The sequence below is a fragment of the Scatophagus argus genome, chromosome 5, assembly GCF_020382885.2.
Source record: "Scatophagus argus isolate fScaArg1 chromosome 5, fScaArg1.pri, whole genome shotgun sequence".
Lineage (NCBI taxonomy): Eukaryota > Metazoa > Chordata > Actinopteri > Scatophagidae > Scatophagus > Scatophagus argus.
Genome location: NC_058497.1, coordinates 26,376,365 through 26,389,606, shown reverse-complemented (window position 1 = coordinate 26,389,606; position 13,242 = coordinate 26,376,365). Strand labels below are relative to the sequence as shown.

The following is a 13,242-nucleotide window of genomic DNA, read 5'->3' as shown; positions in this document are numbered from 1 at the left end:
TCGTTGTCCTTAATGAGCTCGCAGCACTCTCCACAAAATGGTCAGTTTGAGAGGGATTGTTGTAATGTTCACTGATATCGGGACATGATACTGAAGTAAATGACAATAGAATTGCTTCCTTAAATTTAGCCGCAGCGCTATCAGAAAGGTATCTAGTGTAGGAGTTTTTACTTGGTGGTATGAAGTCAAATAGTACGTATTCAAAAGTTATTAAACAATGGTCAGATTGAAGGGGATTTTGTTCAAAGACTATTAAATGTTATACTTCAATGCCATATGTCAGAACAAGGTCAAGAGTGTGACTGAAGCAGTGAGTGGGTTCATGTACACACTGACAGAAGCCAGTTGAATCTAACAGAGAGATAAATGCTGTGCAAAGGATGCCCTTTTTCAGTTCCGGTCCCTGCTGTAAGCCAGCCTGCCTCCTGACCTATAGGCTACTTGCCGGGCTGTTAGCAGGGGCCACACTGTGCCATCCAGCCATGGCTTCTGGTTAGGAAAAAACGTGATTGTCTTTGTGGGTAGGACAGCATCAGCTCCACGGAGATGTGATCTGACATGCCTATGTGAGGAGCTGCTACAGCCTCGTATGTCCCTGGTACGTTGCAGGAGACCTGGTCCAGTATATTGTAGTCTCTGGTTGGAAAGTTGATGAATTTATGGAATTTGGGGAGAACGGCTTATAATTCCACATGGTTAAAGTCCTCAGCCACGATCACAGCTGCCTCTGGATTAGCGTCCATTTGGCCGCTAATCAGGTGGTATAGCTCCTCTAGCGCCAGGGAAACAACCTAACTAACCCTTCACCCACAACTCTTTCCTTTTTTGGATGTCAGGACACCACATCATGGACTGTGTGTGTGTGTGTGTGTGTGTGTGTGTGTGTGTGTGTGTCTCTTGGGGATCAGGTAAACGGGGGTCTACAGGTTTGATGGGACTACCTGGTAATCGGGGTCCTAAAGGTTGTGCTGGTCCCAGTGGGCCTCCAGGACCAAAAGGATGTGCTGGACCAGTGGGTCCAAAGGGGGAGAAGGGACGAGTCTCCCCCTACCCCAGTTATCCTCCCCCGCAAGCGGGTCTCAGAGGACACCAGGGGCCTTCCGGTCAGCCTGGAGAATCTGGCCTTCAGGGAGAAACTGGCCGTAAAGGACCCAAAGGTAAGGTAAAGGTAACAGGAGGTCGACCAGGTTATAATAAAGTCATTGTTCATCTCAGTGCAGCTAAATATTAACATTGTTCATGATGTGTTTCAGGCAAGAAGGGGCACATTGGGGATGCAGGACTACTAGGCAGTGAGGGGTGCCAAGGTCCAACTGGAGACAGAGGAAAACCAGGTCCACAGGGTGAGAAAGGACCACGGGGAGCCAGAGGTGAGGAGTCCATCTGTCTGTTTTTATCTGCCAGCTTGTTTGTTATAACTCATAAAATGTATTTGGTCATGCTAGGTTCCAATTTAGCTTTCCAATAATCATGATTTAATACTACCAGCTGCTGCTGTGATACAGATAATTGTGTTTCCTCTACATAGAGGTGGACAACATGACTGGTGAAGCCCAAACATCGGGATCATGCGCTTGTAATTGGCTGCAGTGTGGTTCATAACCCCCCACCCCCATGTTAGCAGATGGTACATGGAGAAAACTAAGCATATGTCCAATAAAATTTTCCCAAAGATGGTTTCTGCCATTTTAGGCAGTTCTTGTCTTGCTGACATACAGTACGTTCATGTACGTCCATATTTCTAACATGTTAAATTTTATCCAAAATTGGGAAACGTGAAGGTAACTTTAAGAGATACTGCTCTGTCTGAACGTTAACAATGAGTTTATTTGTTGATGTACCTTGTGTTGTGGTCTTTGTGTCTCAGGTGATCCTGGTCCAAGAGGTGACCAAGGTCCTGCTGGACCAAGCAGAAGCTTGAACTCAGGGTTCCTGCTGGTGATCCACAGCCAGTCAACAGCTGTTCCCTCTTGCCCATCAAACATGAACGTCTTGTGGAATGGATATAGTCTGCTGTACCTGGAGGGTCAGGAGAAGGCTCACAATCAGGATCTGGGTATGTTTATACACATAAACACATAGTACAGTTTCCATGCTTTTAAACAAAAAAATGCATTTGGCTTTTCAAAAAGTGTTGTTTCACTGAAAATTCAGATTCTAATCTTACTCAATCCCTGTCCATGACAGTTGCAGGACTTGTGTCCAGAAGGTGATGATCAGTTGCTTTCTTGTCCCTGAGATTTTGTCCCATCACCAGATACTCCTTCACTTGATGAAGACCGCATCCTGCTTATCAAAGTATGAGTCTGAGTAGCAGGAGGGTAATAAAGATAATCCAGTCATTGTTCTGCCCGCTCACATACTCTGGCATCTCCTAGGAGTTTTTGAGGTTTCCCGGTTCTGACGGAACATATAATGCTCCAGTTTCTTCTGGGACTGCCCTGGGGTCTCCGTGGTTGAGCCCAGACATCCTGCAAAGAACACTCATTGCATCTGTTTTGATTCACCATCTCATTATGAGTACTGAAAGAAAGCCAGTTAATCCAGTTAACCACCACAATCTGATACAGTGCTGCTTATGCGCCACCAATCCACCTGTTGATGTCACACTTACCTGTACTGGTTAAGATCTTGAGATACTTCAACTGCTTCAGTTGAGGTAGAAACTCTCTTGTAACCTAAAGGGAACATCCCACCATTTTACAGCAGAGTACCGTGAACTAATGAACCATGGAGGCAGGCAGGAATTCAGAAACAGGAGAGCATTCAGTAATTTTTAAAAATAAATTTTGCTGTACAGACTCCTGTTTTCATGTCACATCAAAACAGACAAAAAGAAACTCTGACCAGTTCACCAAAGTTGGGCTGGCATGCATGATGGGCTATGAAGTTGTGTGGAGGATGGAACAAAACAGAACAAGGAAACAACCCTGATGGAATCCAAGCCTGATTTACTCCAGCACTCACTGAGAGCATGTTGTTCAAGGACTCAAAGTAATAGCCCAGTACCACACTCCTCACCCATAAGATACCCCAGAGGTCATAAACCTGCACTATGTCCACAGAGTACAAGTAGACTTGATGGACAGTCTCCTGTGACACAGCAGTGGTTCAGCTCTTGCAGCGATACAGCCCTCCAGTATCCCTGCAAGAGCTGAGGTACGATACCTGAGGGACGGTACCTGTGCCAGACCACAGGTACCGTCCCTGAAATGAGTGAGACGCTGGGCAGGTTGCCCAGGACAGCCTCAGGGGATCAGCCTCAGAGCGTCAGCCTCAGGGGGTCAGCCTCAGGGGGTCAGCCTCAGGGGGTCAGCCTCAGGGGGTCAGCCTCAGAGCGTCAGCCTCAGGGGGTCAGCCTCAGGGGGTCAGCCTCAGGGCGTCAGCCTCAGGGGGTCAGCCTCAGGGGGTCAGCCTCAGAGCGTCAGCCTCAGGGGGTCAGCCTCAGGGCGTCAGCCTCAGGGCGTCAGCCTCAGGGCGACTTTCATCCGCAACTGGTGCCACTGCGGTGGTTTTTGACAACCTCAGTCACTTCTGCCAAAGAAGTCTTTCCCAGAGTCCTCCCGCTCTGCCTCACCTAAGGAGGACGTGTCAGTCCAGTTCAGTTTAGTTTTAGATGGTAAGTGGGTTGTTGAAAATGTTGAATAATTTGAATTTTATTTGTTCTGATGACAATTCCAGGCCAGGCGGGATCGTGTATGCGGGTCTTCTCCACCATGCCCTTCTCATCCTGTAACATGAGAGCCTGCTCCTACGCCAGTCGTAATGATAAATCTTATTGGCTGTCGACGACAGCGCCTGTCCCCAGCATACCAGTGGACGGAGCTGCCATCGAAGATCACATCAGTCGCTGTGTGGTGTGTGAAGCCCCCTCCTCAACTATCACGATGCACAGTCAGACCTCGAGCCAGCCAGGCTGCCCCCCCAGGTGGAGGAGCCTGTGGACCGGATACTCCTTCTTCATGGTGGGTTCTGCAGTAGTACTGGTAGTACTACTAATACCATGCTACTGTTACTGAGTAATACTGCCATTAATACTACTGCTAATACTGTTACTGCACTCGTAAATGTATTAAAACAGTACTACCACTTCTAATAATACTGCTGCTGCTGCTGATGTCACTACAAATACTGTTACTGCAGGCATGAAAGTGCTATAACAAATATGTAATATGAAATGCTAATGACACCACAAATATATAATTAATGCCACTAAAAAACTTTAACGTTAAAACGTTAAATACTACTGTAGTACTGTACTCTTACAGTTAAATACTACTGTATCTACTGTAAATTAAAACTGAATACTGTTTCATAATACTACTGTTACTGTTGTTACCTCTCTCACCCTCAGTTGAGACATCTGTCTGCAGGTGTCCGTCAGTGTAACACCTGATGGTGATGTCATTTCCTGTGTGACCACAGCATACAGGTGCCGGCGATGAGGGCGGCGGCCAGTCTCTGATCTCATCAGGAAGTTGTCTGATGGACTTCAGGGCCAAGCCCTTCATAGAGTGTCAGGGGCCTCGGGGAACCTGCCACTACTTCTCCAACATCTACAGTTTCTGGATGACCAGAGCGAACACGACCATCTCCACCTCCGACAGCTCCTCCACCACGCTGACCGAGAGCTCGCAGCAGAGGGCGCACATCAGCAGGTGCAACGTTTGTATGAGGGAGTGAGGAGGAGCGCGACTTCCTCCGCCTGTGAGAGGGAGAGCGGAGACCCTCCACCTCCTCCTCCTCCTGCACAGTCTGAGAGGGCGGACAGGAAGAGCGTCACCTGTCTGAGTGAGGAGAGAGTGTCGTGTCGAAGATGACGCTGCCAATCAATCGTTCAGTCGTTTTGCCTTTTCACCAAACGTCACAGGAGTCAGATGTTTAAACTGGGGTTGTCTCATGTTTTGATTTTAGGTGTCACATTAGGCCTTTTCGAATCAGTAGCTAACACAACTTCTGAATTTTGATATTAATATGTACTAAAGAGCCCCATTCATATCATTTATGTGACATGTCTGTAGAGCACATGTGGTGACTAAAACCTAGTTTTTAACCAGTCTGGAATACGTAATTTTTTCATCTCAGTGTAAATTAGAGTCACAAAGACCTCCTGTTACTCTGTGAAGTGGATCTCTGAGATTTTCTTCAGCTTTTGTCAGCACAGGAAGCCTAATCTGACAGATGGGCCTATATGGGAACAAGCATTGCAACAGAAACCATCAAAGCCACCAGGATTCTGTTAAAGCTCATCGTATGAACTCTCCAGTGTCCTCCCCCCGCGGACACTTTTGTCTTTCTCATAACTTTGACCTGCTAAATGTCCATGTCTGTTAAAGACCAGACCCTGCAGTTTCAGCAGGTTTAAAAAGCAGTCCTGAGCAGTGAGTTAAATGAAAGAGGTGAATCCTCCACCTCCTCCTGCAGTACTGTAGCATGTACTGCATGAAAACAGGAATTCAAAGGTACATTCTAGTCAACTGCAAAAGGTTTGGTTGTTAAAGATTTTATTTGATGCTAACTAATACACTAAAGCCACAGTATAAAGTTCACTGTTCAGTTTGTAGGGTTTAGTAGAGGTCAATGTGTGACTTAATTTTACCATATTTTAACATTAACAGCTGCAGTTGAGGAGGGCTTGATCATTATTGTGATAATTTAGTTTACTGGGACATTATTGTAACTAAAAAAAAAACACATTTGACACAACTTTTTTACAAGGTTTTAACATGTCAGAATGTTCTGCTCAGCCAAATCTAATCAAACTTTAATCATCATGATGTCTGGTCAGAAAACAAACAGTCATTTGGGTGGTTTTCGTCAACCCATTTTGTAATTTCAGTAGGCCCATTTGTGTGTTTCAGACAATTAACGGGAAAGAAGTCTGACATGTTAAAAAGTAAAGGACTGACAACAGAACCCTGAGGAACCCCTGAAGTAACAGTCAGTGGGAGGAGCATGTTGTTCTGAGTCTACTGCTTTGATCACGCCACTAATGCGATCAAACTGTTTGAGTTGCAGTTTTAACATGAGGATGTAACGTTTCATTTTTATTTTATTGTTTATACGATTAGCATCTTTCAGGTTATTCTTGTTAAATTAGTGACATAAGATAAGATAGGCCATTATTAGTCCCACAGCGGGGAAAGAGTCTGCTCCGCACGCCTGTTGGCCTCACTCAGATGCAGTACCGTCTCTCACCACTAGGAGAGGTCACACCAAGGTCAAAGAGTCAGTCTCCACGAGCAAGAGGACATAAGCAAAGTAACGGAAATGAGAAAGCTGTAAGAAACTACAGACTGAGGTGTTTGAAGTATTGGGGCCGAGTGTGAGGTCTGAGGCCCCTTACTGATCTGTGACCGATCAATAAGTGGTGAGAGAGCTGTGAGTCACTCGTAGAAGAACGAACGCCGGTCATTTAGCCAATGCGACGCCCTCAGATTTCTTTATAGATCCTCCTTCAAGTTCTGCATCAGCGTTTTGCTCGCCAACTGTTTTCACTTGTGGCCACGCGCACATATCAACCTGCTGCTTTCAATTTGAACTGTGGCAAAAATATTCATGTTTATTGTTAATTCTGTCCAAATGTATAAATGTGAAAGCCCTGTTTGTAAATGTTTAAGGTCGTACAGAGTTTAGGACACCAAACAAACCGGTCAGATCTCAGTAAGACTCCGGTTATCAACGAGCCAAAAGGGATTTACTCCAAACATCATTCAGCCCCAGTTTGAACCGACGTGATGTTTTCGTTGTTTGTAAAAAGTCATACTCATATTTATAAGTGTTGTCAGTCTTTCATTAGCTCAGTACATCAAACTGTTTTCTCATCCTGTGATGTAGCAGCTGATTGGTCGGTGGCCATAATGTGACAATCTGTCCTCACTAGAGAGAATGGTGATGATGAACATCCGGGTGAACTTTAGCCCCGCCTCCAGCCCGCACCGAAAATGCATTCTGATTGGTCAGCTGAACATCATTGTGATTGGTCAGCTGAAAGGCGGTGACTTCGTGTCCTTGGTCAGTCAGTATTTTGTGAATAATTAGGGAAAGGATTGTTTGAGAAGCTGTGAATATATTTGACATTCAAACCTTGAAACGTATTTTTGGTTCCAGTTTTCTTTCAGATTGGACGCGTTTGAGCTCCTCCCTCAGCTCACTTGATTTCATTTATTCTATTTGTGTTCTTAACAAAGAGATGAACTCAAAGTTCTTTAAACTCAAAACAGATCAGAGAGAGACAGAGACAATTTGTCCCGTTAGTCAAACATCTAAAGAAGATGAACTGCAGCACACAAACCAAATTCAGGCTGAACCAGGACCAGGACCAGGACAGACTGAACCAGAAGCCCACCCCCTTGATTTACTTATTCACTTTAATCAATGTCGCCACTGTTTCTTTTTCCTTCTGTGTTTTATGAATAAAGTTCACTTGAATATTTATCTGTCTGATAGTATCAAGTTACTTTCCGGTTTTCAAGAAGAAGAAGAACTAAACGTCAGTAGTCGCCGTCGCAGTACAAATGTTTAAATAAAAGGTAACACGATGAACTGCAGAAAACCTTGAGAACTAAGTTACTCATTCTCTAATTTAAGAACGATATTGCGTGAAATCTTCAGTGGGGGTTTTGTGATCTTTGCCCCGTCTAAGTTTCAGATCCCGGTCCTGGTTCTGGTTCTGCATAATCTCTGTGTGATTTGTAAATATGTTTGAACTCGACCGTTTTATATTTTTACTGTAAATGTCATCAGAGTATTTATTTAGCTTGAAATTAATGTTGGTGCTATTTGTTGTCTTATTTGTTCATCTTTATTTTATTTTGCTAAACGATCACACGGTGAAAACCTGCCCCTTCCCTTCCGCCTACAAAATCAAACTCACTGATTGAGAATTTATCAGCATGTGAAAAAAAGAAGAAAAAAAACAGATTAAAAAATCATTTTGGTAAATCAGTACAAACTCTATGGATCAACTTGCCCGCCCGCCTCCATTCATCTTGTGTGATGTCATAACTGTGTCATAGAAAGTTGATTTCTTTCATCAGAAATCTAAGATACGTGTTTCTGGTGTTTTCAGATTTTCGGGATAAATGAGTTTCTGAAACAAGAGAACGCCTCATTGTTTCAAGACTAAACAAACTACAGCTCCCATGATGCTTTGATGCTTTTACTTCCTGTTGCTGGGGGAAGGGGTCACTGTGGCATCACTGTGTTTTCATTCTGTTTAAATCTGTTAATGACATTTTAATCTCTGTAGAAGGAAACTTCTCACTAACATTTGAAACATTTTACTCTGAACAGACGACTCTTCAATAAATCGCATCAAAGTCTCGCTCTGAGTCTTTATTGTATTGCAAAAGTTTAGAGTGTGAACAATCTGTTCTGAGAAAAACCTCGCGGTGTGTGATTAGTGATTAATTGTTTTGCTTCCTTTAGAGATTAAGTAGAGGTGATACAGAAACAGACAGAGAGGTTTGACCTCCCCAAGTCCTTGACAGACTATTAGAAAAAGTTCAGCAAAGTATTTGAAAAATGATTATCCAAATTAAAATCTGTAAAACATCTGAAAATGATGAGTAAGATGTCTCAGATATCTCAGAGTTTGTGTATACTGCCCTCTGGTGGTCACAGTGTGCTTGACATATAGTAATCCACTTCAAAAGTATAGTTACACATTGTGACCACCGGATGGCAGTGTACACACATTTGAGATTTTCAGAATAGCTGGAGACAAAACATTTCTCTTCCCCATGCAGATGGTGGGTGTCCTCCAGTCAAAACAAAAAAGAAAGAAAGAAAATAAAAGAAACAAAAAGCACACAATGTTTTAGCTTTGAAGGTGAAAATAAAAATGAACAATTTCTAATTAGCCTTTTGAAACTACATCTGCCCAAAAACAATAACTGAAATGACTCAGATTCTTCTTTAAAATGCCAGCATTACATCAGACATAAAAAATACCAATCAAATCCTACGAGACAGACTGATTCACTGAACAAATCAAAGAACAATAGCAGTCAGTGATCTGATCTGTTTTATTGTCACTAAAAGTTGATTTCTGTACAGAAAGATCATTTCATACATCCACATTTACAAGAGATGGAGAACGGAAAATAGGACACAGAATAGAAAGTGACTCTAATCTGGGAAAAAACACCTCTGCCCTCTGGTGGCCAGAGCGCGTAACAACATCTTTCTGTTTTAAATGTTTCTGACAACGGTTGGCAAAATGATGACCAGGAATTTAAATGCTATTTGTAGTTTGCGAGTTAAAACATTAAATGTGGACTGAGGAAATGCACAATTAACTGTTAAAATATGAGAAGACGTTTGATCCCAATGCAGTTCTGTCCTTCAGATGAGTGAGCCCTCCCATTTTCTCTACGCCTAAACTGTTTAACGCGCTGAATTAACACCAGATATTCTGAAATAAAAGTCAGTTAAAAGAAACAACTACTGTGTCCCACATATATAATAATCCCCATATAACTATAATCACTGCTTTAAATACACCATCAGCACGATGAGACTCAGATCATCAAAAAGTACCTTTGATTAAAGTTGTGTTGTTTTAAAAATCATGTGCAACAATAAAACTACATCTCTCATGAAGCTTCTCCTTACGATGAGATTAAAAACTAAAATCCACATTTCCAAGTCGGGGGAGAAATCCTCAAAACGCATTTCGGCAGGCAGTCTGGTTACCTGTGCAGTGTGGTTTCAGTCCACTGAGCCTGTCAAGAACCACAGTCCAGGTTCCTGGGTTCTGATGGTACAAAATGTGAAGAGTCAGCAGTCCTGATGATCTGTTCAGTTCTCCTCTTCTGCTCTTTGTCCCATAATGCACTTCAGTCCAGACAGCGACCGATCTGCTCACTTTCGGTTAGCAAAACGAGCTAGCGTAGAGAGCTTTCTAGCGTGGTGCTAGTCTTTCTTATGTTCATTTTTTTGTGAGAAACGCGCCTACGATCGTACACCGTCAACAAAAATTAGGATGTGGTTAGCCCAGTTTAGCAGCGCGAGGAACAGAGCTACGAGGGAAACTGTGAGCTAGCTAGCTTTATCTATTAGGCCTAACTTCCATCAACTCCAACCTCTTCAACTTCCAAATCCAGTGTCTGATTTGAACAGGTGTAGAAACATGAACATCAAAAGGAGACATTGTGGTTTTAGCAGGATTTTAGGTGTCTAGTTTCACCAAAATTCACTGTGGCATGACTCTGATGTGACCAGGTCTTAAGACCTTGAGCCTGAATCTTCTTTTCCACAGGCGAACAATGTGAACCTCTTCAGCATAATGACGTTTAAATTTCAAATCTAACTGTGATGTTTCAATAAAAACAAATTAGTCAGGGATTGATTGTTTTCTCCTGTGGGGCGGAGACCCGTAAGAGTGACGCCGTGATGCCTTTGTGGCCAAAAACGTGGGAATAATTATTTCCCCCATCCATCACCGACACATCGGCCAAAAACAGAACTGATTTTTCAGTCCAGTTTTGTCATCTCTTGCCATCATGTCCTCTTATTATCATGACTCCTCGTCCACCAGGACTTTTGTCTTTTCTTTCCTGTTTTGTTTTCCTGTCAGCACTGACAGCTCAGATTTAGTCAGGATTCCAGAAAGTAAAGCTGTGCATGTTACAATAAAAGAGAAAGATTAAAAGCTGATCTTGTATTAGTCTCCACCTGACCTTTAAACCGCTTGCCTACATTCCTCCTTTTTAGTATTTTCTCCAGAGTCTCCTGGAAAAGAAAAGACGGAAAAAAATGTAAGTGTGGTGGATCCCTCAGGAGCAGCAGTGTGATAGTCACTGGTAATTTGGCGGATAATCATGACTGTGTTGAAACCAGAAAACAGTTTGAACCTCGGCCTCTCAGAGGACATCGTCAGGGTTTTCCTGGACGGGTGTTCGGGCTTTGCGTCGGCACGGCCGCAGGGTGCTGATGCAGGACGAGGCGGTGAGGGCGATGCGGCTCAGGCCCACGTTCAGACAGTGGACCTCAGAGGTGACCGGCACCTCGGAGAAGAGCGCTCGGTCCCGGGACAGCCGGGCCAGTCCTCCGCTGCTGCCACCGCCGTCGCTACTCTCGATGTCTTTGACAATGTTCAGGATCTCCTGACGCTCCGCCTGACGAGTCATCCCCCGGATGTTCAAAATGGCCGACACATGTTTCTTCCTGGACAGAGAGAATAAAAGAACAGGAGTTTTAACTTTTACTTTGCCCTTGTTTTGATTTCATACTTTATACTCATTTCAGCCAATAGAATGAACAAAAGATCCCGTAAATTATTATAAAGAGAACCTTTCTGGAAATAAAGACGAAGTATATATATATATATATAGATTAATTATCACCACTTTGAGAAAGTTCCTTATAATTTCGAGATAAGTTTCAACAACAAAACATGATGAGTTCATAAAACATGAGCCTGTGCCACAGATGCTGTGCTATGATGCGAACAGATACTTTTACTTCAGTACTCTAAATTTTGCTGTTTATACTTTTATTCAAGTGAAATCTGGAAATGTAGGACGTTTTCTTTCCACACAGTACTTTTACAAAGTAGCATTGCTCCTTTTAGTTTTGTAAAAGGTACAAGTACTTCTTCCTCCACAGCAAGTCCAGTCCCATAACATGGTACATGGTACACAGTAAATGGTAGTCCCATGGTACTTGGTACTTTAAGCATATTTCTCTTACTGCAGTACTTTTACTGAAGTAAGAGCTTGAAAGCAGGACTTTCAGTTGTAGCAGAGTACTTCTACACTGTGGAACTGTGCAGGAGAACAAAACATTCTGTTGGTCCTTGTTATCAAGTATTACTTTCTATTTACTTTATTTATTTATTTATTTATTAATCTCAGTGCAGAGCTCCCCGCCAGTCCGCCAGATGTTTGCTGAGGTTCACGCTGAACAGTTCAAATACACTGAAAGCAGAAGGAGAAGATGAAGAAGAATAAACAGAGCTGGGTTTGCTTGATTTGTTCATACCTGACGTCTGGAAACTCTCGAACCAGAACTCCGACCTCCATCTGGATGGAGGGGACGTCCTCCAGCTGGATGATCTCTGAGATGTGAGGCAGAGCGTTGTCCAACCAGCTGGATGGAGACTCCTGACAGACAGACACAGATATGAACAATCATTAGAGGATCATCAGTCCACTGAACTGAAGTCCATGAAGGACAGAAGTCCTCTTCTCAGACAGAAAAACATCTCATAGTTGTGACTTCGTTCAGTCAGGATGAACCCTGAAGAGGGAGCATCTGTGAAGTGTTTCTGGTCAAGTTACACGATCTGGTCTGCACCTGACGTTCAGCATAACAAATTCTCCTCGGGGGGCATCGGGGAGCTGACAGTGGGGCAAAACTCTCACTGACCAGATCTTTGAAGAGGACTTTGATCTGTTTGCCTTCGTCTCTGAGCCGGCTGGCCATTCTCTTCCTCATCTTCATCGAGGTGCAGATGATCCTGCCTCGCATGACGGAGCGAAGATACTCCATCACCACCCGCCGATGGACCTCCGCCACCAGCAGCTGAGAGCGAGACACGGGGACAGGAAACCGGATTAGAGTACCCTGCTGGACTGGAATCACCACATGGTTTCACATGGTCAAGCATCATGTGTTGTTACCTGGTAAGGTGGACTGTCCATCCGTTGGTATTTCTTGAAGTGTTCTTTGATGACAGCTTCGATCTGCTCGTATGGCTCTGTGTTGCTCAGCCACTTCCTCTTCACGAGCCGCTCAAAGAACAGCTAACAGACAGACATTTTATACTTAGGCTTGTTATTATGTTCAGACTGTGGAAGTTAAATATTCTGATCTTTAACCATCAAAATATTTCCTCACTGAACTCAGCCCCCACTAACACCCTCACCCTACACCACACTCCACTACACCACCCTGTCCTAACTGAGTACTACGTACTGAGTTAATATAGTTAGCCTACTGCCTATCGCTGTACACACCATACTGTCCATTGCACTAGTGATTTATAGTTAATTTAACATCTGTAAATATCATTTGTAAATTGTGTTACAGTTGCCGCCTACACTGGATGCACATTTAAGCACATATCCATCTGTATAGTATGTTCATAGTACTTAGAAACACTGTATATATGACAACTACCTGTATATCATGTTTATAATATACCTGTAGCATAGACACCTGTACATACCCTGTACATACTGTAAATTACTGTATACCTGACACTTACTGTTTGTTGCACTTCTGGTTAGATGC

At 43.4% G+C, this 13,242-nt stretch overlaps 2 protein-coding genes across 4 annotated transcripts in view; one reads left to right on the top strand and one right to left on the bottom strand.

The window, feature by feature from the left end:
• col4a4 (collagen, type IV, alpha 4) overlaps positions 1 to 8,326 on the top strand; it is a 32,476-nt gene extending 24,150 nt beyond the window's left edge. For both annotated transcript variants that reach the window (XM_046390035.1, XM_046390036.1), the window contains 5 exons: positions 909 to 1,157; positions 1,254 to 1,370; positions 1,868 to 2,056; positions 3,682 to 3,965; positions 4,426 to 8,326. In XM_046390035.1, the coding sequence (XP_046245991.1) occupies positions 909 to 1,157; positions 1,254 to 1,370; positions 1,868 to 2,056; positions 3,682 to 3,965; positions 4,426 to 4,683 (1,097 nt within the window). In that variant the 3' untranslated portion in view covers positions 4,684 to 8,326. The remainder of the gene's footprint in view (positions 1 to 908; positions 1,158 to 1,253; positions 1,371 to 1,867; positions 2,057 to 3,681; positions 3,966 to 4,425) is intronic.
• A 685-nt stretch (positions 8,327 to 9,011) lies between these two features.
• Positions 9,012 to 13,242, bottom strand: part of LOC124059749 (tumor necrosis factor alpha-induced protein 2-like) — a 32,176-nt gene continuing 27,945 nt past the window's right edge. For both annotated transcript variants that reach the window (XM_046390038.1, XM_046390037.1), the window contains exons 12-16: positions 12,630 to 12,752; positions 12,376 to 12,531; positions 11,989 to 12,110; positions 10,860 to 11,172; positions 9,012 to 10,737 (exon numbers count right to left, since the gene is read on the bottom strand). In XM_046390038.1, the coding sequence (XP_046245994.1) occupies positions 10,869 to 11,172; positions 11,989 to 12,110; positions 12,376 to 12,531; positions 12,630 to 12,752 (705 nt within the window). In that variant the 3' untranslated portion in view covers positions 9,012 to 10,737; positions 10,860 to 10,868. The remainder of the gene's footprint in view (positions 10,738 to 10,859; positions 11,173 to 11,988; positions 12,111 to 12,375; positions 12,532 to 12,629; positions 12,753 to 13,242) is intronic.